General features: G+C 39.5%; 1 protein-coding gene across 2 annotated transcripts; it reads right to left on the reverse strand.

Moving 5' to 3' along the window:
* Positions 1 to 8,947: 8,947 nt before the first annotated feature.
* Positions 8,948 to 26,388, reverse strand: OSGIN2 (oxidative stress induced growth inhibitor family member 2). 2 transcript variants are annotated; one of them, XM_075743756.1, is made up of 6 exons: positions 26,098 to 26,388; positions 22,842 to 22,996; positions 17,947 to 18,083; positions 15,765 to 15,956; positions 15,053 to 15,144; positions 8,948 to 12,128 (listed from the first exon to the last, which is right to left on the reverse strand). In XM_075743756.1, exons 1-6 carry the CDS (start codon positions 26,139 to 26,141, stop codon positions 11,081 to 11,083), a joined length of 1,668 nt encoding a protein of 555 aa, XP_075599871.1. In that variant the 5' UTR covers positions 26,142 to 26,388; the 3' UTR covers positions 8,948 to 11,080. The 2 variants fall into 2 exon arrangements, with proteins under 2 accessions (XP_075599871.1, XP_075599872.1); XM_075743757.1 differs by lacking the exon at positions 26,098 to 26,388 and adding an exon at positions 26,007 to 26,085 and having other exon boundaries at positions 10,936 to 12,128.
* Positions 26,389 to 26,785: the final 397 nt, after the last annotated feature.

A 26,785-nucleotide genomic window follows, 5' to 3' on the forward strand; every position in this document is an offset into this window, starting at 1 on the left:
TTGGCTTATCAGTACTATTTTTGGGGGGAAAAGGAAGTTAGGATCAGGTTTTTTTCTTTTCAGAAAGGCTTTGTTAATTAGACTTTTGTATATTGTCAATTTTGTCTTCAGGTGGATGTTTTTGAAGACTTCATAAATAAGTTAGACCAAACTTTAAATTTGTATCTGAGTAAACAAGTATTTAATATTGATAAGGTCAAGCTTCTTTCTATTTTTGAAGTTGGTGACATCAAATTATTTTTCGCCAGCCACCAATTTTGTGTGATGGCAGATTTGAAACAAATGTCTAAACTCTGAAATTCAGTGATTTTTTTTTTTTGCCCTGTTACATCTTCAAATCTTCAATATTTGTTTGAACAGCCTACAGTTAGACTAGAAACACTCTCATAAATTGAGAAAAAGATACCAAAAATTTTGCGGCAGCAACAAGCGTTTTAATTTTTGTTTCTTGGGGGAGGGAGAAGCAAGTGCAATTTCTTTCTCTGCATATTTGCTTTGCAAATAGAAGAGAGCTGTGTTTGGCAGTTTAAGAACACAAGATGTATATGGAAAGCCCAAAAAACCGCACAATGAGGATAATCAGATTATGAGAGTCTGTGTACTTTCCTGTAGCATGAAATGAGAAATAACCTTGTACATTGCTCAGAAGTGCAAATTCTGATATAATGACATCTCATATTCTGTAATTGTTTGTAATGAGACTCAAGTTAGAGGGGGAAAAGACTGAATGTAATAGTTTCCAGGAGTCAAGGGGCAGGAGGGAACACCACACCCAAAATAAGACTTAAAAACAAACAAACCAACCCAACCAGAGTTTGGGAGTGGGGGCGGTTTCCCTGGAAAATAAAAGAAGAAAAACTTGAAAGCTCTAGATGTAGTGGCAGAGAAGCTAAATGAATCCCCTTGCTATTGGAAACAATGTTTGTTAGGCTATTATGAAAATTCAGGCCAAGAGAAACCAGTAAGTTTTCCTCTGAACGGGAATAAAGGAAGCTGTGATCTTCTTCAGCACATTTTCATAGGTATTGTCTTAATAATTGGGAATCTACAGAGAGAGACGAATGCACCTGGTATCTGATCATGATAGCCTTTTCTGTGGCTCGTTATGTAGAGCAAATATTATAGTTACCATTACAGGAAGAAGTTGGAGCTGAAAAACACAGCTTTTTTTCTCTTGCTTAAACACTTTCATTTGCAGCCTTAAATCAATTTGTTTGAATGTCCATTTGTTAAAAGCTACTTCCAAGCCAGAGAAAGTCTTAAAGGGCTATTCCACTCCAATTTAGGATTTTAAATTATTTGACCCACTTCTTCCTCTCATGCCTTTACTTTTTGCAATTGCTGTGTAAAAAAAAAAAAAATAAAAAAATCTTCCCTTCAAAATATTTCCATCATCTATATGAACAGTGAAAGCTATGAAACACCTACTCATTTTTGGGTTAGGAGAGCTCATCTTTATGATCTGAGAATTTGGAATCTGAGGGATTCCCCTGGAAGTACAGTGAGAAAAGCCATCCAAACTTTCTTTTCAGCTGTGTGAAGCCATCATATGCAGATGAAGATTGACAGTAGCTCTGTTGCATCCTGTTTCAAGAGGCAGGATGGTAGGATCTCCTGCATGTGAGGAAGTAGTCTGGTTGATGTAATTGAATTTAAATACTCATTAACAAAACTACTTTCTCTGGTGAGAGCTCAGAACATGCAAGCCAATCTGTCATGTATCAGATTTGAAGAACAGCATCATGAGATCAAGATAGCAGATATGCTGAAGTCAACTTGGTCACATGGTCTCAGAAATATTTGGTCTTCAAAAACCAGTGTTTCTTCAGGTTTGTCTTGGAATCTTCTTGATCGCTTGGTCAGGGGTGTCCAAAAGTACAAGACCAATACCTCTGAGTTCAGCAATAGTTGTGAGAGTGTTTTGGTATTGTAGCTTGCATCAGGGCATATCAGATTTTGTCCACCAAATACCTTTAAAAAGACTGTTCTTCAGGGGTTTAAATACTTGCTGAAGGAGATGTACCAACTGCTCTATGTAATACTCAGGTGAGTATTTCTACTGTCACAATGGTCCAACGAGGCAGCTCTTGTCGACAGCTGAGGATGATCTTTGATTCATAGAATCATGGAATGGTTTGGGTTGGAAGGGACCTCAAAGATCATCTAGTTCCAACGCCCCTGTCACGGGCAGGGACACCCTCCACTAGACCACGTTGCCCAAAGCCCCGTCCAACCTGGCCTTGAACACTTCCAGGGATGGGACCTCCACGGCTTCTCTGGGCAACCTGTTCCAGTGCCTCACCACCCTCATAGTAAAGAATTTATTTCTAATATCTAAATCTACTCTCCTTTAGCTTAAACTCATTATCCCTTGTCCTATCATTGTGTTACTGAATTCAAGCAAGCAGCTTGTATGGACAAGACCCTTCAGAAGGGTTGTGTTTCCAGTTGTGAAAAGCAGAATTTACCATCTTAGAAATTGTAAAAAGATAGAATCTACAGGGGCCTTCCATGAGAAGGTGAATGCTGAGGCCTTTGCCGCTCAGAGCGCAGTCTGGTAGGGTTCAACAACACTGAAGGCACATCTGAGACCACTTTTCTGGTTGTATTATATGACTTAATATGTGTCTGTTCCCCAGACAGTTGAATTCAGCAGCTTTGGTGTGTTTTTTTTGGGGGGGAGGGGGCGTTGTTTAAGTTTAGTGTCCTAGGACTGGTGGACTCACCCACCATGTGACTGGGGGAGCACCTACGGACACACACTTGGAGATTTCTTTTTAGATCTAGTTTGAGATGTCTTCTCTGTATCAACACTTCCACTATCAGCTTCAGATTTCAGAGGCAGCTGTATGCCCTTGAGGGGAGGGCAGTGTGGGGAATTCCACAGTAGTGCTGAGGTGAAAAAAAGAAGGATCAGCACTTGGCTAGAGATACACCTGGTGTACGTTCCTGTTACGGGGCCCAACTTGAGGGTGCCCAATAGGTGATAGTTTGGTTTCCAATTCAGTTGCAGCTGCTGTCTGGTTGAAGAGAAGCCTGTAGATTAGTGAACCTGAACTTTATGCTATTTCAACATGAAGTTATGCTTGCACTAAAAAAAGCTTAGACATCTAAACCTCTGTCCCTTACCCAGAGCTTGAATTGTAATTCCAAATTCATGTAACAAATGCTATTCATAATACTGACGCATTCCTTCTATTTTAGCATAATTTTGCCACAATTTTCAGCTCCAGCCATTAGAGGCAATGTGCTTGTTGGCTTACTGGTTTGGGCTTTCTGTTACTGAAGCTTCTGAGGTAGACGATAAAGGACATGATTACACGATCCAAGTCTTGGGAGCCTGAACAAACAATAAATGACATGAACTTTACCTGATGTTTCATTTTTTTTTAATAAAACATACTGTTGTAGGCTCTCTCAGAGGAATGGGGGAAAAGAATCAGAAGGGTGACAGAGGGAAAACTTGTGGGTTGAGATAAAGGCAGATTTATAGGTAAAGCAAAAGCTGTGAGCACAAGCAAGGGCAATTAACTGCATTCTGCAGTTCAGAACTTTTGCTGCATGCTCCGTTTTCATGCTGCTTGTGTGCTGTGGTTTCAACATTCAGTTCAGCAGTTTTCTGACAGAACTTGTGTGGTGTTGATTTTCTTTAGAAGGTTAAAAAGAGTTCAGTAACTCAGACATAACATCTAAGGTTTCTTTCATCTGCCTCAAACCACAATCTGCCAGCATACCCACCTTTTTGGCAAAATGATGTTCTTCGCCTAAAAATACATCTAAGCAGAAACTTACCTTCAGATCTCATTTCTTGCATTTTTCTGTGTAACACAAAGTTTGGTTGAGGGTTTGTTGGAATTGGTTTTTTTACAGCATGTATTATCTTTGTTCATACTGCTACCAGGAAGGAGATACACACAATACATGAACTAAATAAACTTTTTATTAGCAAGGTTTTTAAAATACAGTCTTGCATTCAGCAGTTTACTGAACACAGTTTAAAGCAGATTGAATTACTCTGTGCACGACTAAAATAGAGGACAAGTGCTGTATCGCTGCAGGAACAACATGCTTAATCTTCAGTTTAATTCACACTAGTTTCAGCTGACTTCCCACCTTTCCTACATCAGTTGGGGAAGCCGCTGCCTTTTTTGCCAAGACTACCAAGGTGTTCTCACTGTTGAAGCTTGTTTTCTATTTCTGTCCATTCACATCTTTTTCTCCTACCCTTACTCCCCATCTTCTCCCAGAAAGGAGGGGCTGGTGCAGAGGCTGGACCTCTCCTTTGTCATTGCAACTGTCCTATATCTGAAAGTGTTTGCAGTCAGCTTCAGTTTCTTCCATCCACTGACCTCCCCCTTGACCTCCTCCAGAGTGCTCAGCCCCCTTCATTACCTCCATTCCTCGTGTATCCAAGCCTCTATTCCTCATGTTTACCATCAAACATCAGTTCATAACGGACAATAGCTGAACTCTCTGCTATAGACTTACTTCCAACCTCCTCCTACCTCTCCTATTACCAGTCCATTTTGCACAGGTGATTTCTCAGTCCTTATTCTTACCCTGCCTTTCTCCCCTCCCATAAAACTTGTCCTTCTCTTGCTCTGTTCCATTTCTCAAATCTATCTTGTCACATTTGGCCACAGCTGGTGTTTGATTCACAAATTCCAATTGCGTTCTGGTAGTTCTGATATCTCCTTAGAACTTAAGCAAAACATGGCAAAACCTCAGCTGTCTTCCTTACCGTTATTCCTCGTTCTTTATCTTACAATACCACCACATTCTGGTGACAGTTACAAAAATGCTAGACAAAATCAGATCTCCCTAACTACCAACTTTTCCTGCTGCTTGCTTTAGCATGCTGTCCGCACCGCTCTGCCCCAGCTCTATCACCATCCCTCTCGAGCATTGGCTACGGGCACCCAATCCGTGCAAACCAACACCTTTTCCTTCTTTCTGACGGCTACAGCTCTCTGAATGCCTCTTCTTCCCCAGTTTGTTTTTTCCTTTGACTTAAGAGCTCCCCACTTCTCCAAACCAAAATAATTGGCTTTCAGCTGAAACTCTTTTTAATAATACTCCTTTAGCCTTCAGTCCATCGTCAGTTTGCACGCCTGAAGATAAAACAAGCTTAGCTTGCAAACCTCAGGGAAGTTTATCATCTAATCAAAGCTGAGGTTTTGCTCAGAAGTTGCTTGCAGCTCAGAAGAATGTATTTCAGCTGACAGCAGAAATACATTGCTGAGCTAAAAAAAAAAAAAAAAGCATGACGTAAGCATACTCCAGCAAAAGCAGAAAATTGAGGCATGACACACAGAAATGACATTTGCATAGTATCTTCCAGGTCTGGGTGTATCGTGTGTGTGAACAAACATCAGGTAGATAAATATAAGCCTTCATCTCATTGAGAATGACTTCCACAACCAGCATACCAGATCTAACAGAGAAATGGGCAAGATCAGTATTGACTTTCCAGATTGTGCCAGGTAGATGCAAGGTAGCAGGATTGGTTCTTCACAGCGATAACCCCATGTTCACATAGAAGCTGGTCCTAGACTCCAAACTGATGAAAAATGAAGTATTTCCCTCTCCTCAGAGTATTTCCTGGAACTGTATAAAATCTCCCTCATCGCCTTGTCTCTAGCTTTGTATTTGTGGACAACTATTTTTTCTTTATGTTTAAAAGAGAACCTAAAAATGCCAGGATTCCATAATATTTTGCAAATACATAACCAGCCTAGTCATTTCTTTTCTTTATGCTGGCATGTAAGTCTACAGAGGGTGTCCAGGAACATGAAGCTGAATTTTAGTTTATTGCAGCACCCACTGCAGGCAGTGTAGGCTGATACTTACACATTGCCAGTGATCTCAGAATAAAGAGATGGAGGAGGAAAGCGCAAATCAGAATAACTTAGTCTCCAGAAAAAGTCATTACAAAAGGATCAGAGAGCTAAAAATATGACCTATGTTTTTTCCCTGGTTTTGATGACTGACGATGACCAGTAGGATTTAAGAGTTGGCTTAATACGGCCTGCAAGTACAAAATCATTGTTGGTAGAAAATCAGCTAGCATGCAGACAGATGTAATGGGAACTCAAGTTCAGGGTTTGCTTGAGCCGAAATGTTCTAGTGTCTGCAAAGACAAAACTGTCTTCACAACAGTTCTTAGTTTCACTATAATTACTAAATTATTCTATAAATGCTTTTTTCCTCATAATCCTTGTTCCTTACACCAACTTCATCTTTGACGTCACAATTCCTTGTGTAATTCAAGCTTCAAAAATTAGCTAAACTGAAACAGCTTAAGTGTACCATATTCCCCAAAGCATGGTCTTTTTCAGAAAAAGACCTGTTTGTAATCCAATATTCTCACTTCAAATTTGTACCCCTAATGTCACCAAAGCCTTCCTTTCTCCATCACAGAATGTTTCCGTTTCCATTGTTTCTGCTAAACAGAATCAGGTATTTTGGCTATTTCAAACAAGCATGACTTTTCTCTCAGGTTGGGCAAGGGGGAAGTGCATGTCTAAAAAGCCCACATCAGTTGAGGTACTGTGCTCCCTTCTTGCTCTCACCTCAAAAAATAATCCAAAATGACAGAGCATTGTTATCGTAAAGTTCTAAAATATTGTCTAAATTAAAATGTAACAATATAAACCTTTTAGCATTTTTTGTTTCATAACTTCTTCAAAATGAAATCATTACTATATGGATGATAAAATTGAATAATCAGCTGCCTTTAAGGCATATGTGTGCTACCTCTTGCTGTTTAGAAACATTTGGGAGCTAGCTCTCTTACAGCACAGATTCCACTATTACATGGAAATACCTGCTCGTTTTTGATAAAGTAGAAAATGGTACCAGAGCAACCAAGTCTCATCTCTTGGCACACCACTTTACTGATCCAGTCCTACAGCTTCTGACGCAAATACAATTGCTTCTAGTTCATACATATGTGTTGCACTTCAATGTAACTTCTGTTAATAGCCAATGAAAAATACATGGCAACATGTTAGACTAACAGCTCCAGCACAGAGCTCTCCAGTTACAGTATGCAGATCTTGACACAAGAAGATGGGAGACCACCAGCCTACCAAGGCTGCATGGAGTCACTTCTGCACCTATAGGTTTGCAGTTCATACTGCTCAGATTCTTTGCTGCTTCCCTCCCATCGTTCCTCACTGGTCATCACTTGTTATCAGCAAGGACTTACTAGAAGTTTGCAAATATCACGCCTTTCTTTCTCAAGAGCAGTTGGCTTAAAAATAGCCTTTTCTTCCTTTCAACTGGATATGCAGGTCAGGCCTGCCCCCAAGCTTGGGTCTTAATTTAATTTCCTCCAGCTTTGAGTAAGTACTCTAGATTTCTGGCTCTAGACTTTTTTACAGCTCTTGAGCTGTGAGAGAAAGAAGCTACAGCCACTTCCTTTCATAAAATTACTATTTTCCATTATGCAATCATGCATCTATGACATTGATCATTAAAAAAAAGGTGCCTACACCCACCAGTCCAGAAGGAAAACACAGTATACCCCGAGTGCTGAAGACTAGGGACCTACAGCTGTGGGGTGCACTTTGGTGTCCCTTACTCAATGTATAGGTGCTGTTTCTGGAGCTATACTCTTTCCATGCATTCACTGGCAAACCCAGGCTGCTAGCCCAAGGCAATGCATTTTCCAAAGAGAGAGAAGAATGCAATGTTATTGTCACCACTCTCTGGATTACTTGCAGAAAGGATTTCTGCATTTACTCACCAGGGTAAAACTGAGCCTTACTCTTTTGTGGAAAATGTTTTAAGCAGAAGTCAGTCTGGAAACCCACAGAAAGGCTGTGCTGTTTCCTACCGACCCATCAGCTGCCTCCATTAACAAGCACCTATTGTTAACTAATCGCATACGAGGCAGACTGTCAGGGACATCTACTATGACAAATCTTAGTCCCAGTTCAACAGCTGGATACTACTTAAAATAATCTTAGCAATAATTTAGGTAGGAGACACATTCAGCATCAAGAACCAAACCCCAATGTAAGAGACATTTTCCCACTAGCTTATTAGAAAATACACACTATGGGTTAACACACCTTTACAAATTCTATAAATCCAAATTAAATTCCTTTAGCTAAAAATTATATTCTTCTTGTCTCTATTTTAGTAATAAAGCTTAAGTAGTAAGCATCCTTTTTAAATCTGTGATATTTAAAAGCTTATCTTTCTCACTGAAAGAAGAGCTGAGAGAAGCAAACACTCTCCCTTCTGGGAACTATTATAACAGGAAATTTAAATGGATTTTTTTTCCTTTTAAATCTGAGAAACAAAGCATTTCCCCAAAAGACAACTACTCAGTGCCAACATCTAATCCACAATAGATGCAGTAAGTATCATATAATGCTTTAGGTAAAACTATCTAAGGCAGAGCTTGAATTTTTACACCTCTCATTCTCTCAAAATACCAAAGAGGACAGAAACAGAAATTTCTCTGAAAAGCAGAAATCCAAAAGTGAGAAGGTCCTGCTACAACTTTAAACCTAGTAATTCCTAAAAGAAACAGGGTGATTTTTAGTAAAGCTTTGGTTGAAAAAGGTATTTTTATACTGGCTTAGCAAACAGGAACACAGAGAAAATTTATCTGCCCAACTAAGGGGTCTCATGTGTGACTTTTTTATCTCAAAAATACCGGCAAGATTGATAAAAGAAAAAAAGCAGTTAAACCCCAAGGTGCTGTAATACTACAGTGAGAGATACTTGTATAATAACAGGACAAAAATCTCTGCTACAAATTTGTCACTACAACACACTCAGCCTTGTAAGCAGCTACAGCAGCTGAGGCTGAGATTTGGCTGTTTGAAGCTGTTTTCCCCCTTTTTGCAAGATAACTGTTTCAGTAAATTGCTTCCTTTGTTTTGCTGGCTTTTTAAATGTTTCACACGGCATATGAAAAAGCAGTAACATGCCATAATATGTTGTATTCAGACATTTATATTGACACAAAACCGAAGGAATTTAATCACAGCGCAGATGTATTTCCCAATATATTAACTGCAATAAAGTTCTATAATCAAGTATTTAGCACGTAACACTGATTTTCAGTTAAAATTATTAGGTATTACAGGTTTAGGATAGATTTATATATACACACAGTTCTGCCAAAGGCAGCAAATTATAGAATCTCAATTCAATTATGAAGAAAATAAGCCTAGGATTTAGCATAATTAAAACCAGCTCAAGTATCAATATAAAACTTAACTAGTATTGACGATGCATGGTTAAATCCAACCATGTAGGCAATGCAGAAATCAATAAAAATGTTGCTTCGTTTGTGTTTATTTTTATGCTATTAAGTTGGCTCCAAACTAAAATTTATTATTAGTAGTAGCATCATTTCATAAATTACTTTGGACTTCCATTGAAAATAGAGTCATTTTAATCCTTTTCAACTTCTGTGTCCAAAGTCTGAGTAACTTACTCAGATGCAAAGGCCTGCAGTAGCCACAGAACCCCGTAATTCAGTAGGCACAGAAAACAGGCATTTATTGCATATAGGTATCTACAACTTATGAAAGTTAGACAGCTGGGGAACCAAGCACAAAGTCTAAGCTTAATTTTAAAAATCCATTCAAGTTCTAATACGGAGATTTTAATCATGCAAATACAATACCTTAAATTAACATGACGTTCTTCAATACAAAAAAGCCCCAAACAAAAAATTAAATTAAATAACATCTATTCCATCACATTGGACCTGAATTAAAATGTTTGGTAATCAATCAGTTAAAAACAAGCACTTTTGTCTATTGAGAGTTCTGGAAGATAACTTCTCTAACTAGCTGTTGATTACCTCACTATGGTGAATAACCCATGAGTGCATTTAGGTAAACTGACTACTCTAAAACCCAGCAAATGAAATCTAGGTCTTGCATTATGGAGCAGAAAGGTGAAACTTCAATTCGGAGGTAGGTACAAGTCTGTCTTTTGTAACAAGCTTTAAGATCGACAGGAACTATGGCATGTTTGTTTATTTTTTAGCTGGCTGTGAGATGCAACCTTTTTTCAAGTTTCAAAAACTGCAGGCTAAAATAGTTCTTCTAGTGTTATGTGTGGCTCTAGGAAGAAAAAAAAAAAAAAAAGAGAAATAACCAATACTTGGTCAAATGAGAGATGAGAATACCTATCACCCAGCTTCATCAGTCAACTGATCCCATTCAGTCTTCCTGAGCTAGGAAGCAAAAATAACCTTAAGTTTTCTCACATACTTAATTTTTCAGTAGTACACTAGGTATCTGTTATATCGACACTGTAATAAGAGCACTTACATCAGTACTTTATTGTTTATGTTCATGATTATTCTCAGAAATGTACATATCACTGTAGGGGAACATCGCATGTCAGTCTTTCTGCACTCACCCAACTTTAGGCATAGTGTGAAAAAACATTAATGGATTGTGTCAAATCATGCATTAAAGATTAAATGGGAATGCTTATTCTTTTATTCCAATTATCAAATAGGATAATTTATAACTGTTAAGAAATACTTCTTGCTTACAGAAATCCTTCTTATAGTAAAAAAACATTTTACTAACTGCTCATTGCAAGTATTACTGTATTACTATGGCAAATAAATAAAATCCTTGTTTCAAGCAGAAGGCTCCAAATTTGCTTTGGGACCAAGATTCACTTTGTACTAAGCACGCTTTCTGCTTTTAGAAGTTATTTTAATTTCGTAGTAAGAATACTTTGTCACATTGACACTAAAATGTAAAGCCACTCTGGTAGGCACTGCTTTCCCCAGAGGAAGCCTGCTCTTTTAGCTGAGCAAGAGATGACAGGCAGGTCAATATAAGTTAGTCTCATTTTCTGTTTATCTGGAAGTAATTCCAGTTGAGTAGAGATCAGTTGTAATAGCAGATCTTTTTTTTTTTTGTATTTTGAAAAGGTGAAGTGTTGTAGTATCAGCATCCTTTACCAAGCAATACAAGCACAGGTTACTTGTATACAACTGAAATGTGACTGCTATCAACTTTCGCTGTCAGTGAGTGTTCTGTTAGACTACGTCTGTAATTCTGTATGTAAGTTTCTAGTGTCTCATTTACGGTACCCCATCACCTCCTCCATCCCCACCTTCAATCAATTCATGTTTCTTCTTTTGCCTTATTGCCAAGCATCGCGCAATGCCCAATGCACCTCCTTTTAAAAACCGTACAAAGTTGTCTCCCACCAGAGGACCTAAAGCAAAGAGGTTAGCTTCTTTAGTGCATTCATAAGTGTATGGATCAATCTCTATAGGATTCCCCTTGCACGTGATGGGCTGATTAGAGTGATGACCTATGCTACGTCCTTGGTCCTTTAGAAAGAAAAGATTTGGGTGAGAGCCTATCAGAACTAAGGCTATAGAAAACTTCAAAATTTTCTTCAGTCCAGAGGCACTCTGAAGAACACATTTCATTTCAGGCTTGAAGGAAAGTACATTGTGTTCAGGGAAACTCGTGTAAGCAGAATGTAGATTAGAGTCCACAGTATGGGACTGAGTACACATCATATGATAGACCTTATGGTATTCAGGGTAAAGCTTTTTAGGTAACTGTTTGAAAATTAGACTTGTGTCAGTAACTCTCCTACGAAACACATGGATTACTGGGATGTTGTTGTTGTAGGCACACAGTACCGCATCAGCTGCTGTAAGTCCAGCACCCACAATTAACACAGGGTCTGCCTTCCCACGTAACTTTCCTTTGCTGATAGCAGCTCCAAAGTCAGACATGGAATGAAGCACAAAAGGAAAGTCTTCTCCTTCAACTTGTAATCGGCCAGGAGAATCAAAGGTTCCTGTGGCAAGAGCCACATTCTCAGCAAACAGGCAGAAGGGCACATGAGAACCATCTGTTGCTCGCTGATAGCCTCTGACTTCCCAGTTTCTCTTAATCAGTGATTTCTGTCCATCTTCCATTTCCAAATGCTGTGTTGAAATATTTTCATTTAGTTGACTTCTATCTTCTTCATCCTCTCCTCGGTAAAGCCTGGATACTGATGTTATGTAAACATTGTCTCTGAAATTCTTTTGGAGGCCCATGACTTTAACATAGTGTTTATAATAACAAGCTATTTCCTCTGGCATTACTCGATCACTCTTTATATTTCTGAAACAAAATTGAATGGTTCCAGTTAATATTTAGACCTTATCAGTAATTTGAATATCATATATGACATACCACTTGACAGTCAAATTTAGAAGGATTGAATCTGCTCAGCATAACCGACACCGAGTTCAATATCTTTAAACACATTCAGTTTGTTTTAGTTGTTCTCTCTGATATAGACAAGCAAACATTTTTTTAATAGTTGTAAATCTTAACACTGTCAAGTGCTATGGTGATTAAGAAATTAAGCCTAACAAAACTCTGCAGTATCACGGTAGGTCTGTATGGAAGTGTTTTTACAAAGCCAGTTTAGCATCATGACTGTCAACAATACAATACTGGCTAAACTTGTACTAGGTGAGAATACACTTTTACTTATGATTTAAGTAATTAAATATAACAGTAATTGTTAAGTGCTAATTTTGAAACTCTTGGTTCAATATACTACTCAAGTATTCTCCATTATACTTTGTGAAAAACCTCTCCATTGGGTACAGGTAAGTTTAGTAAGCATCAAATTAGATAGATAGTTCTGTATCACAGGAATGAACAAAGCAAGTATGACACAGAACCTTAATGCAACTATGTAAACAGGATTATGATGTCCAAGTGTCCAATAAAAACATTTTTGCACTGCAATCCTACTATTATGTCTATGCTTTTCTCACATTTATTGCATTCTCATTTATAAAAAAAATAAGCTGAAAATGTAATTATTTTGAACATGTGCATGAATTTTGCTGCTTCTTTATAAGTAAGCTCTAGGAAGAAGGCAAAAGAAACAGTAGTGAACATCAGGATTGCCACTGAATTATGCTTAAAAGCATATTTACAAGAAATCAGGCTACTCATTCTCATAGATTAACAAAATAATAGCATATATACTTTGAAATGTTCAGGTTACTACTCTGAAAATCCTGATGAGATATTTATCGAAGAGGATAATGTGACAGTTGACACCTGTTACAATGAAACTTAGGAAACTATTTTACATGACTAAAAGTGTTATCATCAGTACTTTTGAAAATATTTGTTTAACTGTAGTATACAGGTCAGCATTTCTGTTTTTAGTATTGTTGAAAACTATAATATAAACAAATTAGCTTCAGAAAATAAGCAGCTTATGGGATTTCAGTTAATAAGGAGGCAAGATTACTGTGGTTATCTAAGAAAGCGATTAAAGAACAAAGGTACAGTTTCTTCACTATAAGTGTTGTCCTGAAATGAGTAACAGTCTGCCCTTAAAAATATATGCCCAAGTAATTCTACTGCTTCTTTTGCCATATGTGGTACAAGAACAACTTCCTTTAACTTTGCTAGAACGAAGTCAGGAAAATTAAAATTTTAGAAAAAGCTTATGTAGAGTGTTCCTAGGTTCATCTACTGACACAGACCTCTATGAACTGGGGTATTTCTGTTTAGTATCTTTATCAATGATCTGCACGAGGGGATTGAGTGCACCCTCCGTTAGTTGGGTGGAAGTGTTGATCTGCTGGAGGGCAGGAAGGCTCTGCAGAGGGGTCTGGACAGGCTGGATCAATTGAACTGTATGAGGTTTAACAAGGCTCAGTGCCGGGTCCTGCACTTGGGTCACAACAACCCCATGCAACACTACAGGCTAGAGGAGGAATGGCTGGAAAGCTGCCTGGTGGAAAAGGACCTGGAGATAGTCATCAGCTGGCTGAACATGAGCCAGCAGTGTGCCCAGGTGGCCAAGAAGGCCAACAGCATCCTGGCGTGTATCAGGAATCATGTAGCCAAGAGGACTAGGGGAGTGATTGTCCCCCTGTACTCGGCACTGGTGAGGCCACACCTCGAGTGCTGTGTTCAGTTTTGGGCCCCTCACTACAAAAAGGACATTGAGGTGCTGGAGCGTGTCCAGAGAAGAGCAATGAAGCTGGGGAAGGGTCTAGAGAGCAAGTCTTATGAGGAGCAGCTGAGGGAACTGGGGCTGTTCAGTCTGGAGAAAAGGAGAGAGAAAAGGGGAGACCTTATCGCTCTCTACAACTACCTGAAAGGAGGTTGTAGCCAGGGGGGTGTTGGTCTCTTGACCCAAGTATCAAGCGATAGGACAAGAGGAAAGGGCCTCAAGTTGTGCCAGGGTAGGTTTCGATTGGATATTAGGAAAAAAAATTTCACTGAAAGGATTGTCAAGCACTGGAACAGGCTGCCCAGGGAAGTGGTTCAGTCACCATCCGTGGAGGTATTTATAAGACACGTAGATGTGGCAGCTTAGGGACATGGTTTAGTGGTGGACATGGCAGTGCTAGGTTAATGGTTGGACTTGATGATCTTAAAGGTGTTTTCCAACCTAAACAATTCTATGAACTAATTATATAACTGAAGTAAAACAGTGAGCTTGTATAAGACTAATTTTTCTTCTCTAAAATTTTTTGAAGAGACTTAGTACTAGAAAATAACATTGTGAAACACTGAATTATGCTCTTACAATTAAAATTCACAGATTTCAACATTTCAGATGCTGCAACTTTGCCTGTAAAAGCAAATACTGAAATATACAAGTTCCTGAATTACAAGCAAGCTAGTGTGTACAGCAGCTTAAATTGCATCCATGTGGAAAGAGCAACTTCTGTAGATTTTAAATTCCTCAGTCTTCCCTCAACTCTGATCAAAACTACTTACAGTAAACAGTGCTTCTTTCTGAAATGCTTCTAAAACACACCACTGCTAGTATATGTGCTTTTGATACACTCAAAGCAATTACTCTGGCTGACCATTGTCCATTTTTTTCCATCACAGTACACAGAGCAGAATAATTTCCAGTGCTATCAGGCAGTTTAATAAACAAAACAAGAAGCCCTCCTGTGAACAATGAAGTTCAAATGTTTTCCAGTTCTTAAAATAATGTTATCTGGATTCTTATAGCAACTAGGGTTCTCAAATACACTGTGCAATATTTTTACCTGCGTTTGCTAGCTGCCCACTCCTTAAAGGTGAGGCCAGGCAATTCCATCCAGTCTCCAAAGCTGATTGTTAGCATAGAGCCCTCCATGGACTATGGAGAAAAAACCCAAGATGTATGACCAGATACATTTACAGATACATTACAAATGGATACATATATGTAAAACACTGTGAAGTTCTCATTGTACTCATTTAGAGCAATAAAATACCAGAACATAATAGCAGGACATTACGTGAAGTGTTGATGAACTATTTTCATGTTACAGTTAGATACTATTTTAACGAGCAACTACATGATGTAATAAAGCAGAAGGTGAAGAGAGAACAAGTGAAAGGGAAACTAAAAGCAAGTTACTTAAAATACAAAACAAGAAGAAAAAATGTGAAACCAACATCATACGAACATACTAAGATTTAAGATTTGTATAAAAGCATCTGGAAACAATACAGATGAGAAAAAAGTCAGAAAATTCATTATAATTCATTAAATTTGAACTAATAAAAAAACCATGTAAGACAGTAGTCATGGTCACAAATCCCCAAATGAGGGACAACTTTTTGCTTCCTTTCTCATCTTCCCAACATATTCGGGCTTTGGTAATTCACCAGTTGAAACATCAATCACTGTCTAAACAGCCTTAGATATTAAGAAAAACCTCAAACCACAAAATTATCGATTTATTCTAGAAGTCTTATGAAATTTTTACTCACATGCCATGCCCCACCAGGTGGTCCTTTACCAAGCACTATATGAGGAATGTAATTATGTTGTTCTAACTTCCAGTGCAAAACTGGTGGGTAGTCATACCCAAAGTCAGCATCAGGATGAAGCAATGTATCAAAAAGCACTGCAACTGGGTTTGAAGAGCGTCCTTCGAGGCCTTCAGACAGATACTCCAGATCCTAAAGTATGAAAAAAGTGGTATGTTCATGCAACTTTTACTGTTCATCATGCTATTCTGATGTACAGCAGTTGAATTTCAACAGAAAACACAATTCAAGTTTCATTTTAAGTACAGATAAGTATTTAATATAGAGATTCAATAAAAATACTTTTCAGAAATAACTGCCATTATTCAGTTCTTCTATAACTCTGAGTAATACATTTCAGGCATTTAAAAATTACACGTAAAAATTACACAGTAATACCAGGGCAGGTCAGTATTTGAAATTCATTGTAGAAAAAAAAAAAAAGATATAATGACAAATATTGAGAGATAAGAGCAACTTAGTAACATTTATATTTATAGAGATAAATAGAGAGCAGACTGCTTTTAACAAAGAATTGCTAGTATTTCTAGGAGCCCCATTTTGATGAAAGCAAAATTGGAATCTCAAAATGTTAAGTTTTAAAGATCAAGTAGAAAAATCTCCTTTTATAGATCTTCAGTAGTTCCAACACTAACTTTATTATATTTTGAAATAATAGAGGTATTATAAGCATTCTTTTTAAAAATTAATTAAAACTAGGCTTGTTTTACAAAGCAGTTAATGTTGAGAACAATTTCTAGAACTTTGTAAAATGTTCACATTTCAGCATCTATTAACCAGCCGTGTTCTAAAAATTTCGCGATGCAACGGCAAATATTTGAAGAGAGAATAGAGATTTGAAGAAAGAATTGGCCATAAGGCCAATTTTTGCTGACAAAGACAGGACAGTTTAGCTTCCTAAACTGGGAAAATATCAGGGGGTTGGGGGAGGATGAAGTACATGAAACATCTGCAGCCAAAAGCTTAGGCAACTTACTCTCCTATCAAAAAAATAAACCTTGAGATTTAATGTCAACATTATATGTAAACAGCACAAGTACCAAAACAAACAAACAAACCCCCAAACAACCCTTACTTTCCCGCTACAAACACATATGCTTGTTTGTATTTCAAATAAATTAGTCATACAGGCGATACAGTTAGTGATAGCATTGTGAGTAATCCATTAGGAATATAGTGAGGTGAGTAGAAAATGATAACATGGCAAACAAAGGGACAAGTGGGGAGAAAAATAACGCAGAAGATTTAACTAGTCAAATCAGACAGAAAAACTGAAGGCATATGAGGATAAAAAATACAGCACAAGAGCAATTGTGAGTGCAATACAAACACTGAAGGATGCGTACTGTTCAGAAAAAAAAAAGGGTTGTGTTGACAGAGGATATATGTCCCCAATGTTACTAAAAAAGAAATCTTTATGAGAACTGTACTATTTCAGAAGATTTTTAACTGGTGTACTTGGTATGTTAGCAGCATGTGTTCTCTGATGACAGTGCCCAAACATCCTAGGACATGAAAGCTGGAGCTCCTGCATCAGCTACTTACTGACCAAGGGGTGCTTTAGACGCTTTTGGCAAGTAGCAAGAACACGACAAAGGGCAGACTGTAAAACCAGGAAGTACCACAAACAAAAAGCCCTCAAGAACCACAAAAAATACCACATGCCCCAGGACTGGATCTAACAGTCATAAGTTGATTCTATTTAAATTAACAGAATAACAAAATAACTTATTAATGCATTAGAAATATAATTAGGTAAGTAAGCTGGTTCTTCACAATGCAATCTGCAGAGTTTTTTTGGATAAGCAGTTCTTAAAATGCATTGCTTTTTATCTGAAGTGCCCTTCATATAATTTGTTACAAGCCACTGAAGAACTTATATCCTGCTCTTTATTTTACAGATAGGAAAAACAGAGGTCAAGAGATAAAGCTAGTTGTTTGAGGCCACACGGTTACCGAGCTTTACTGTGGTCTAATTCTTTGTGGGGTGAGAATATTAAGCCTTTTCTTGTCTATGGCACTACTTATGTAAGTTGCGAAAGCATTTTAAACGGGATCATTAAAGAAAGCCTACTGTTTCATAATCCAGCTCGCAGTAGAAAAAGAGGCATCCAAAGCTTACTTGATCAACAATGGAAAGATGTCGAGCTTCTTCTAATTTCGTATGTAGAATGGGGTTTGGGTGTATAGCTTCAGGAGATAAATATGGCCTGTATCCAGACAGCAGGTAAGACAGACAAATTCCCGAAGGTCCATTTCCTATTAAAGAAAGAAGTTACTGCTTTAGTAAAAACATCAATAATCTAAAGTTTGTAAGTCACTAAATAAGCAGCAACAAAAACATACTACAGTAGTATAAAGCAATACTGTCCTGATTCAAAGCAGCTTATAAACTTCACAGTAAAATAAAGCCTACTATAGGAACTCCTCCAAATAAACTAAGCAAAATCTTTTTCAGATAACAAGAAACATATGTAGGGCTGTTTACACCATGAAACAAAATGCATATAAAGGAGTTTCATAATTTAGTATGTCAAATTCATTATTCTTGTGTGAAAATCGTCCGATGTATAAGAACTGGTCTGCCTGTCAATCACAGTGATATCTGCATATTATTGCCATCTTACAACTTTGCATTCCCATTTACACTGTGTATTGTAAAACACAGAACAGACAAACAATCTAGAGCTTCTATAGGCTCTTCATAAAATAAAAGGAAGAAAGAGACAAGCAGAAAGCTGCAGAGTGCAAGTCAGATGAAAAGTTGCAGACACAGCACAACAGCAATGTAAAGGCTGAGTGGAGACAGACACAGCAGATAAGTGGTAAAATACAAGAAACTCACGTAAGACCACACTCATCGTTCAGCAACAATACCAATTCAAACATCTTTCTATATCCTTTTTGTAGCATTTTATAATTCATATCTGTGCATTATTGCAATTTTAATAGAACAACTTATTTTCAAAATGTTATTAAAGGTGTGAAATGGATGGGATCAATACATGACCATAATGTAATTATTTCCATTTACCTGACTAGTATTAAACAAAGTAGAGGACCATATTCATAACATGCAGATAGAGAAGTAATATTCATATTGCAAAGTCAGCTATCAAAAGCTAGGGAAAGCTAAAGTCAGAAAAGTATGTGCTGTGATACAGAATTTAAACATGTGACTATGTACTGTTATTTCTATAGCTCCTCTTCCTCATTAACTGAATGAAAAGCACAGTGTTCTCCTACTAAGACACTATTCAGTATTTTGTTTTTGTTTTCCATCTAGGGTGGCACACATGGTATTTACCACACACTATTCAAATTCTGGGCTAAAGATAAAGTTACTAATTTATTCATGGTTTTATATAGCACTCATTGTTAAGATGTTAGCTCTTACTTCCTACCGTTTCAACTCTTGATCTCAAGAGTTCATCTGCTGTTTCCCGTTCCACACACACTATTTCCGTCACCTGTTAACAATCCCACTTCTACAATGCCTGTTTCTTCTCCCTTTTCTGATTTCCCAGTCCCTAAATCCCCCATCAGTTTGCTGAGACCCAGTTCATTCCCAGCCTCTTCATTTCCTCCTCCACCAGGCTCGTCTCATCACTCCGGTCCCCAGTGGCAATATATCCCATACTTTATTACAATGCTGTGCACGTAGACCAGTGACAGCCATGGGCTACCAGAAAATCATGTAGGCTCACTACAGGCAAGTTCTTCAAAGGCTGAGACTGCTAAGTTATAAGAAATCTTCAATAAGCATGTTTTCTCCGAAGGCCTAGAACCCAAATAAGTATGTCAGACTGCACAATGGCTCCTACCAAACAATCTAGTTTTTGCACCTGAATATGGAGGCAAAAATAAAGGTACTAGAGTGCCTGTGTACTCTAAGGACCATAAAGCACTGGAAAAAAGACTGTCTAGGAAAGCCGTGGATTTCCATCATTGGGATCTTCAAGTCAGTTAAATCAAAAGTCTGTAATAAAAGGTTTAAATATTGGTGATCCTGCCTATATTATTTCCCAAACCACTTCAATTCCTATTTTGCCATTTACAAAAAAAGACCATAAAGAAACTTTCAGACAGTGAAAATGCTCTTCCTTAGTCTCACACTGTTCCACCCTCCCACAAACAGATCAACATGAGATAGCTGGGGGCGCTTCAGTCCACGAATTTAAAGGTTAAAACAGATGCAAGCCCTTCCTGTCACCATCTTGCCACATGAGATGGATACAAGAGAGAACCTTAACAATACATTGAAGTCATTCATAACAAAATCATATGAAATTGTGAAAACATTCTAATCACACCTATAATTCACAAGCATTCCTATGACTGAGTAAATTCTTAACTATTTTTAGAGTTATATCTTGTGCACAGTAAAGAATTTTGTTTCTTTTTACAAGTGCATAGCTAGATTTTTTTTCCCCTATTAGGGCGTAAAGGAAGCTAGACAACAATGGAAAGAGAAGAATGCGTGCCATATCCAAGGATGCCGTGCTAAAGATTATTCCTACTGGATAAGACTAAAAAGAACCAAATGGGTAACAAAAGTTGCCAAAACAAAGACTGGCAAGGGCCAAGGAAATTACTGAGGATGGGATAATGTTAAGGTGAATTACTATTACTGAGTTCCTCAGCCACTCCCCACTGGGACCATCCAGAGAGCTGATCCAAACCCAGTTCCTATTCTTTGAGCAGACGGAATCCAAGGGAAAGAAATTCCCTTGTGGATATGCTCTCAAGAACACACACAAGATGAAGGTTCAGCTACAAGGTCTGCAATTAGACTTGCGATGGTTTTCTCAGAAAATCCTTGGAGGAATAAAATCTTTCTGAAATGAGAAATTTATACCTGAGGAGTTTGCTCTTTATTTACACACAATGCCTCCAATAACGGCTCTGATCTCAACTGGGAGATCTTACTATTATACAAACTTTAGATATACAATCATTATACCCCAAAACCCCCATGGCCCTGTTCATTTCAGGAATAGTTAATATTTTGTTTGAATAGCAGCAGAAGCTTCTCCTGATCAACTGTAAACTACAGTATAATTGTCTTTACATTATGTGTCTAAATTTAAAGCAAATAATCAGCTTCAAACTTCATAACAGCTTTGTTATTTGAATGAAAATGTAAAACATCGTGTTTACATGGTAATGATCAAAACTAGTGCAGAAGGTGAAAGTGTTTAGCACAGAACATCCTCTAGACTTACAGCTCCAGCATGAAATTCTTCAATCCCAACTCATTCAAATGGAATGTATCCATTTCTTCTCATTTTCTTGGAGACAGGTACAGCACAGAAGTTACTTAATAGTACCAGAGCAGCTTAGTACTCTATACGGAACTGCAGTACAATATGCAGCACAAACTTAGAATCAAATCTTAAATTGGGCATCATACAGGAAAAAAGGGGATGGTGAAGTTAAAGCAAAGGGAATATAAGTTATTACTCCATTATTAAGTTAGCTGCTTACACGTGTGCCATCTTTTTCTTTCTGATTAATAAAATAGCGCAATGAGAAGCTGGCGGCACTAGGAAGCTAAAAGTATGTTTAACTCCAGCTATACAAGAATCACACAAAGATTAAACCAGTAGACAGAGAGTGAGTGAGTGTGTATGGGGGGGATGACAATTATTTTTGTATTTTTCTAATGCATTATTAAATCATTTTGGATCCCTTTTAAGGTTCTTCAGACAGCCAAAGAATTAGTGATAATAGGCTGCCAATGGAGAAGATCAGCTTGTAAAGCATCTCAAACATATCTGTGAAAATGCATTCGGGCAACATATTTGTTTTTCAAGGAGAAATAGTCAAGGCAGCTGTGTTTGGTGTCAGCACATAGAAAGGCACTCTAGACAAAACAAGTATTGAGCACAGGTATTTGCATAATGCATATTTGCAAAACTAAACAGTGAAAACCAAGTCATTAACCATATGGCAAACCTATACCAGGTTGAAAAAATGCCAGGGAACTGTTGCTCTTCAGCTATGATGCACAACTCAGCAAGTGATTCACGTCTGTCACATCCACGTAAGTCTATTACATCAGCACTATTTTAAGCTATCATGAACAGAGCTTTGAGACCAGGCGTTGTACAAACACCACTCTTTCCAAGTTGTGAAGATTTACTGTGAGCGCGTTATGCTGAAACATCATTCTCTGGAATCTCTGCTTGTTTGCAGGTACAGTTAGAGCTGTTGGTTTGCTGCAGTCCCAACAGCTTTGGACTAGATTATTGAAAACCTCCTTTACTCCAGATCTTTTCTTTATCCCCTCATCAAGTCACGGCAGTAAGGAGCTGGTGACCAGCTGTTGTCGAAAAACCTTGGCCCAATACAAATCATCCTGGCACTCTCAGTTAAGCTGTGCACCTAAAGAACCTGCTCCCTCTGCTATCATGTCATTCAGCAAGATTTTACAAGTACAAGCCTTTAACTATTCAATCAAGACTACAATTTATTGTTTTAAACTTGTTGAATTCATTTTGGAAAAGACTGGATTCATTTTGGAAAAGATGAGACAATATTCAAATGTTAGTGATGGATGCAACAAAGAAAAAGGCAATTAAAGAGAGAGGTTAGCATTTAACCAACATACAGCACACATTTTACATTATGCTTTTCACTGTCCTACCTGACCCCAAAAATTTCTACTGGTGCATCATCAACAACCTCCATGCAACCTGACATATCACAGTAATCAAACCCTATGTGATCAACACTAGAATCAAAACAGTTCTTCCATTAAGACTCATGTATATTCTGCTGTCAAATAATGTGGCTCATTTTGTTAAAGCACAATTTGAATTTAAATATACTCCAATAGTAAGTCCCTTAACATAATTTTATGGTATTGTTGTTAACCACAACTGTATTACTCTAGTAAACATCTTCACTGTAAGGATGCTAAACATTAGTTATTTAATGATAAATGACTTCATGCAGCAGGTCTACAAAGGCAACGGCAGTGACAGAGAATCTCAAAAAAGTGAAAACACTCACCTATTATTACTACAGGCAGAGTAAGGAGAGAGTCCCCAGGCAGAACAGTTTCTTCAATTAAAGGCATTCTTTTAATCTTCCTCCCAAGGCTGTCACCAAAATACTGGACGAAGGAATTCAAAAGCTGTCCTTCAGTTTCAGGGCTGCTATAACTTCTAATTAAGAAGGACAGATGGGAGAAAACTAAAATGAAACAGTTGAACTGTCATCAGAATAATCTCTTCAAAATGAAAGTTGCTTTTCATGCTTTACTTTAAGAGCTATGGAATTGGCAAAACTGAGACCAAAATAGATATGCTTCATCCAATCTACAAAGTTTAACTCTTCAGCACAGCTCTTCTAACAGAAGATTTTTTTTAAAAGTCCACTTTCTCCTATAAAGTCTACAGAAGGATAACAAAAAGGCACAGATGGTTCCACAGAGATGCAGATGTCTAATTTCAACTTACTACAAAGCCAAAGTATAACCAACAAGCATTATTTTGATCCCACACACAGCAGAACCCATTTCTCATTATCTTTATCAAAAGATGAGAGATAGATACTGCCTAGCCAATTAACAACATTAAGGCCAGCCAAAGGCTGAGGGAGCAGCTAAGGTACAACAGCAGCTGCTGGCATCCCTTCCTACCTGCTGAGCAGCACAGAAGACTTTGCCTCAACAAATTTCTGCTGAAAAACTGGTTAAGGCTGGCGGTGGTGTGAAGACGGAGAAAAGCATCATCCCTGTAAGCCCTAGACACAGCCCATTTTACCACTGTTAAAAGAAAACTTTTTATAAAGGGAATTGCCATGCAGTCAGGTCAGCTACTGCCCAGCAGACTGCTTTCACCCCTAGTCATTTTCCTAGATTTCTCAGTTCTCTCTCTGCATCATCTACTTAGGTTCCTCTCATAACTCTTCACCATCTAAATGTGCTTCTAGACTACAAAGACTTGTTTTATGTTGTTTGCTGTTTAATTATTTAGGAGCCCTTTCTGAAGCCCTTCCAGGTCATTGAAGAAGCACGCACTATCAGTTTAGCTAGAAAGGCAGGGGCAAATTAAAAATAGTCTCTTATTGGCAGTTATTTTATTAAGTCCTCAACATAAAGACTTCGTAACTTTTTAATTAAAAAATACCCCAATCAACTGATCTAAACATTTTTCTCTTTATAAGCAGAGTTTTAATTATTAACTTAATAAATAAAAGCACTAATTTATTTCCTAAGAATCTGCGTATCTTAAAGCTATTCTAGTATTCCAGGAATTATTTTCTACAGAGGAGCAAAAGCATAAGACATTGATCCAGTTCCCACGGCCTTCAAGAAGCCACATACGCTACGTGCTGCCTCAACTCCCACAACACTGAAGGTTCTCCTTCGTATTTCAAAAGCCTTTCCTCAATGGGGAAGTCTGAACTAGAGACAGAGCCGTACAGTAGTAACAGCACTAGCACACACTGTAATACATCTCTCTGATGGTTATTTCCATGTTAATAAGGGTGGGGAGCTATTCCAAGGTTGTATTTATTTCAGAAAGCAAGTACTCGATATCTGTATTCCCTGCACTGCAATGAAAAAAGTTTGCAAATTATGTGTTTACTGTGTGATTACAGCTGCACATTAGCTCTTTGTGACCTAGGAGATGCAGAACATAGAAACAGCATGAGTTAGATGAACGCAGAGAGAGGATTACCTAATTATCATACTGCTTTTTTCACCTCTGCTTCTAGATAGACACAGGTAGACTATATTATTTTTCAGCCTTTGCTCAAAGTTAACTAAGGCAATACTACCCTATGTTTTGCAAAAGACAGGCTTAAAGGGAGCACGCGTATTTTAATGTGGGTTTAATATAGTGCTAAATGGAAGATAAAAACCCAAAAGAAACATTTCAAAACCTCTTTTATGGGATATACGCACAGTGCTGTAGGCTACAAGAGTATCTTCAACAATAAAATAGTTGCTTCTGTGCAGCTTAGATAGTGTATCACAAAACTACCTAACTGGTTTAGCGCAGAATCTAATTTTACATGGAATCACCTGCATACAACATGCAGTTTCTCAGCTATTGTGCATACAAAGCGTGTCGTCGTCAGAAGCACGTTCTTACTTTGCAAGAACATCATACTAGAACTCAGTAAGATCTTAAGTTAGGGGCCACCATCTTCCTAACCTCAGAACAACACTGCAAAGCCACCAAGTATCAGAAGTTTTTATCTCGATAAAAACTCATGATAGACAGCCTTGCAGTGGTGGGGATTTGGTAAAAATATCTATGGCTCTAGTCCTGCAGAGATGGAAGTGGGCACAGAGATGAGTCAGTTCCAAAGCTAGTGCTTAGTTTACTTTATGCTGGCCATACCAAATAACCTTGAGAATTACATTCTGCCAGACACCTAGATTCTAAACAGGTTCACCTTTTTCTTAGTGCTTTTCAGTTAATTACTTTTATTTTTAATTGACGTGAAAAACCCACGAAGAGAAAAACCACAGAATATACATAAACATACTTCTCCCTTTGAAAAATAAAATAATATTTTTTTCATAATAACTGTCTTAATTTACTGCAAGTTATCAAAATAAGAGGTGCCTTTTTCACGTAGCAGTTTTGAAAGATCCTAGAATTCCCTACGTACTTCTAGCAAAAGAAAAAAAAAAAAAAGTAAACTGATTGTAGTGGGTGGTTAACAGAAAACTCGTTATATAAAAGTAATTTAAATTTGGTCTCGAGTCGACGCGTTGGGAAGCAAATTTAACACAGTCAGATTGTTGGGGTTTTTTTTTAAGTAACCGAGAAGAGCGATGCCCGTCAGGACCGGGATCCCCGACGGTGCGGCGCTACGAACCCTGAAGCGAAACCGAGCATCACCATGCGTCGATTTCCTCCCAGCCCAGGCTGCGCTTCAGCGCTACCCAAGGTCACAGCCCGCCTTCCCGGGGCGCCACCTCCATCCCGCACCGTCGGCCCCGCGCTTCGCCCGCCAAGCGCCTCTGCCCGCCGGCGCATCCAGGGAGCGGCGCAGCGGAGGGGGCGTGCGGAGCCGGGGAGAGCCGCGGACGCCCGCCGCCAGGCAGCAGCCCCGCGGAGGCCGCAGCACCGGGGCGGCGGCCGCGGCTGCGCTTCCCGCCCGCCGGTGTCCCCGTCTTCCCCGGCACCGCTACCCCCTTCCCGACCCCCTCACCCCATTCCCCCGGCGGCCCGGCTCCCGCGCCGGGGAGGGGGGTGGCGGGTAGCCGCCTTGACCCACCGACCGCTCTCTCTCGCCGCCTCACCTGAAGTGACCGGCCAAGGAGCAGCGGCAGCACCACACGGGCATGGGAGGCGCCGGCGGGCTCGGGGCGCCGGCGGGGCCCAGCGATGAGGCTGCGGGGGGACGCCGCGCCGCGCCTCCCGCTCCTCTGCCTCCTCCTGTCGCCGCCGCCACACTGGGGCCCGCGCGGCGCCGTCCCTCCTCCCCACTCACATGCGGCAGCGGGTCACACGCGGGAGGAGGAGCCGCCGACAGCACCGGGAGGGAAGGAGGGCGGGAGGAACGGACGGGCGGGGCGAGGAAAGGAGAGGAGAGGGAGCCGCTGCGTACCCGTGCGCCGAGACGGGGGGCAGCGCCGCGCCCGCTTCCCTCAGGAGGATGCGCCGCCTCCCCCCGGGGAAGGCGGGGACGGGAGGTGAGACCCGGCCTGGCACCAACGCGGGGGAAGGATGAGCGGGAAAGGCGGAGCCCGGCGAGGAGACACCTCCTTGGGGCGAGGGGCCGGGCAGCAGGAGGGCGCCCGAGCCTGCCGCGACCCCCAACGCACAGCCGCCCCAGAGAAAGGCGAGGGCCGCTCCCCGCACAGGCCGCGCCGCCTTCCCGCCGCCGGCCGAGGCACACCTGGGGGCCTCGCCTCGCCTCGGCCGGCGGCGCGGGGAGGGGGGCTCCGGTTGCTGAGGTGAATTACACCAGTCTGCGGTGCCAACGCA

The sequence above is a fragment of the Balearica regulorum genome, chromosome 2, assembly GCF_011004875.1.
Source record: "Balearica regulorum gibbericeps isolate bBalReg1 chromosome 2, bBalReg1.pri, whole genome shotgun sequence".
NCBI lineage: Eukaryota > Metazoa > Chordata > Aves > Gruiformes > Gruidae > Balearica > Balearica regulorum.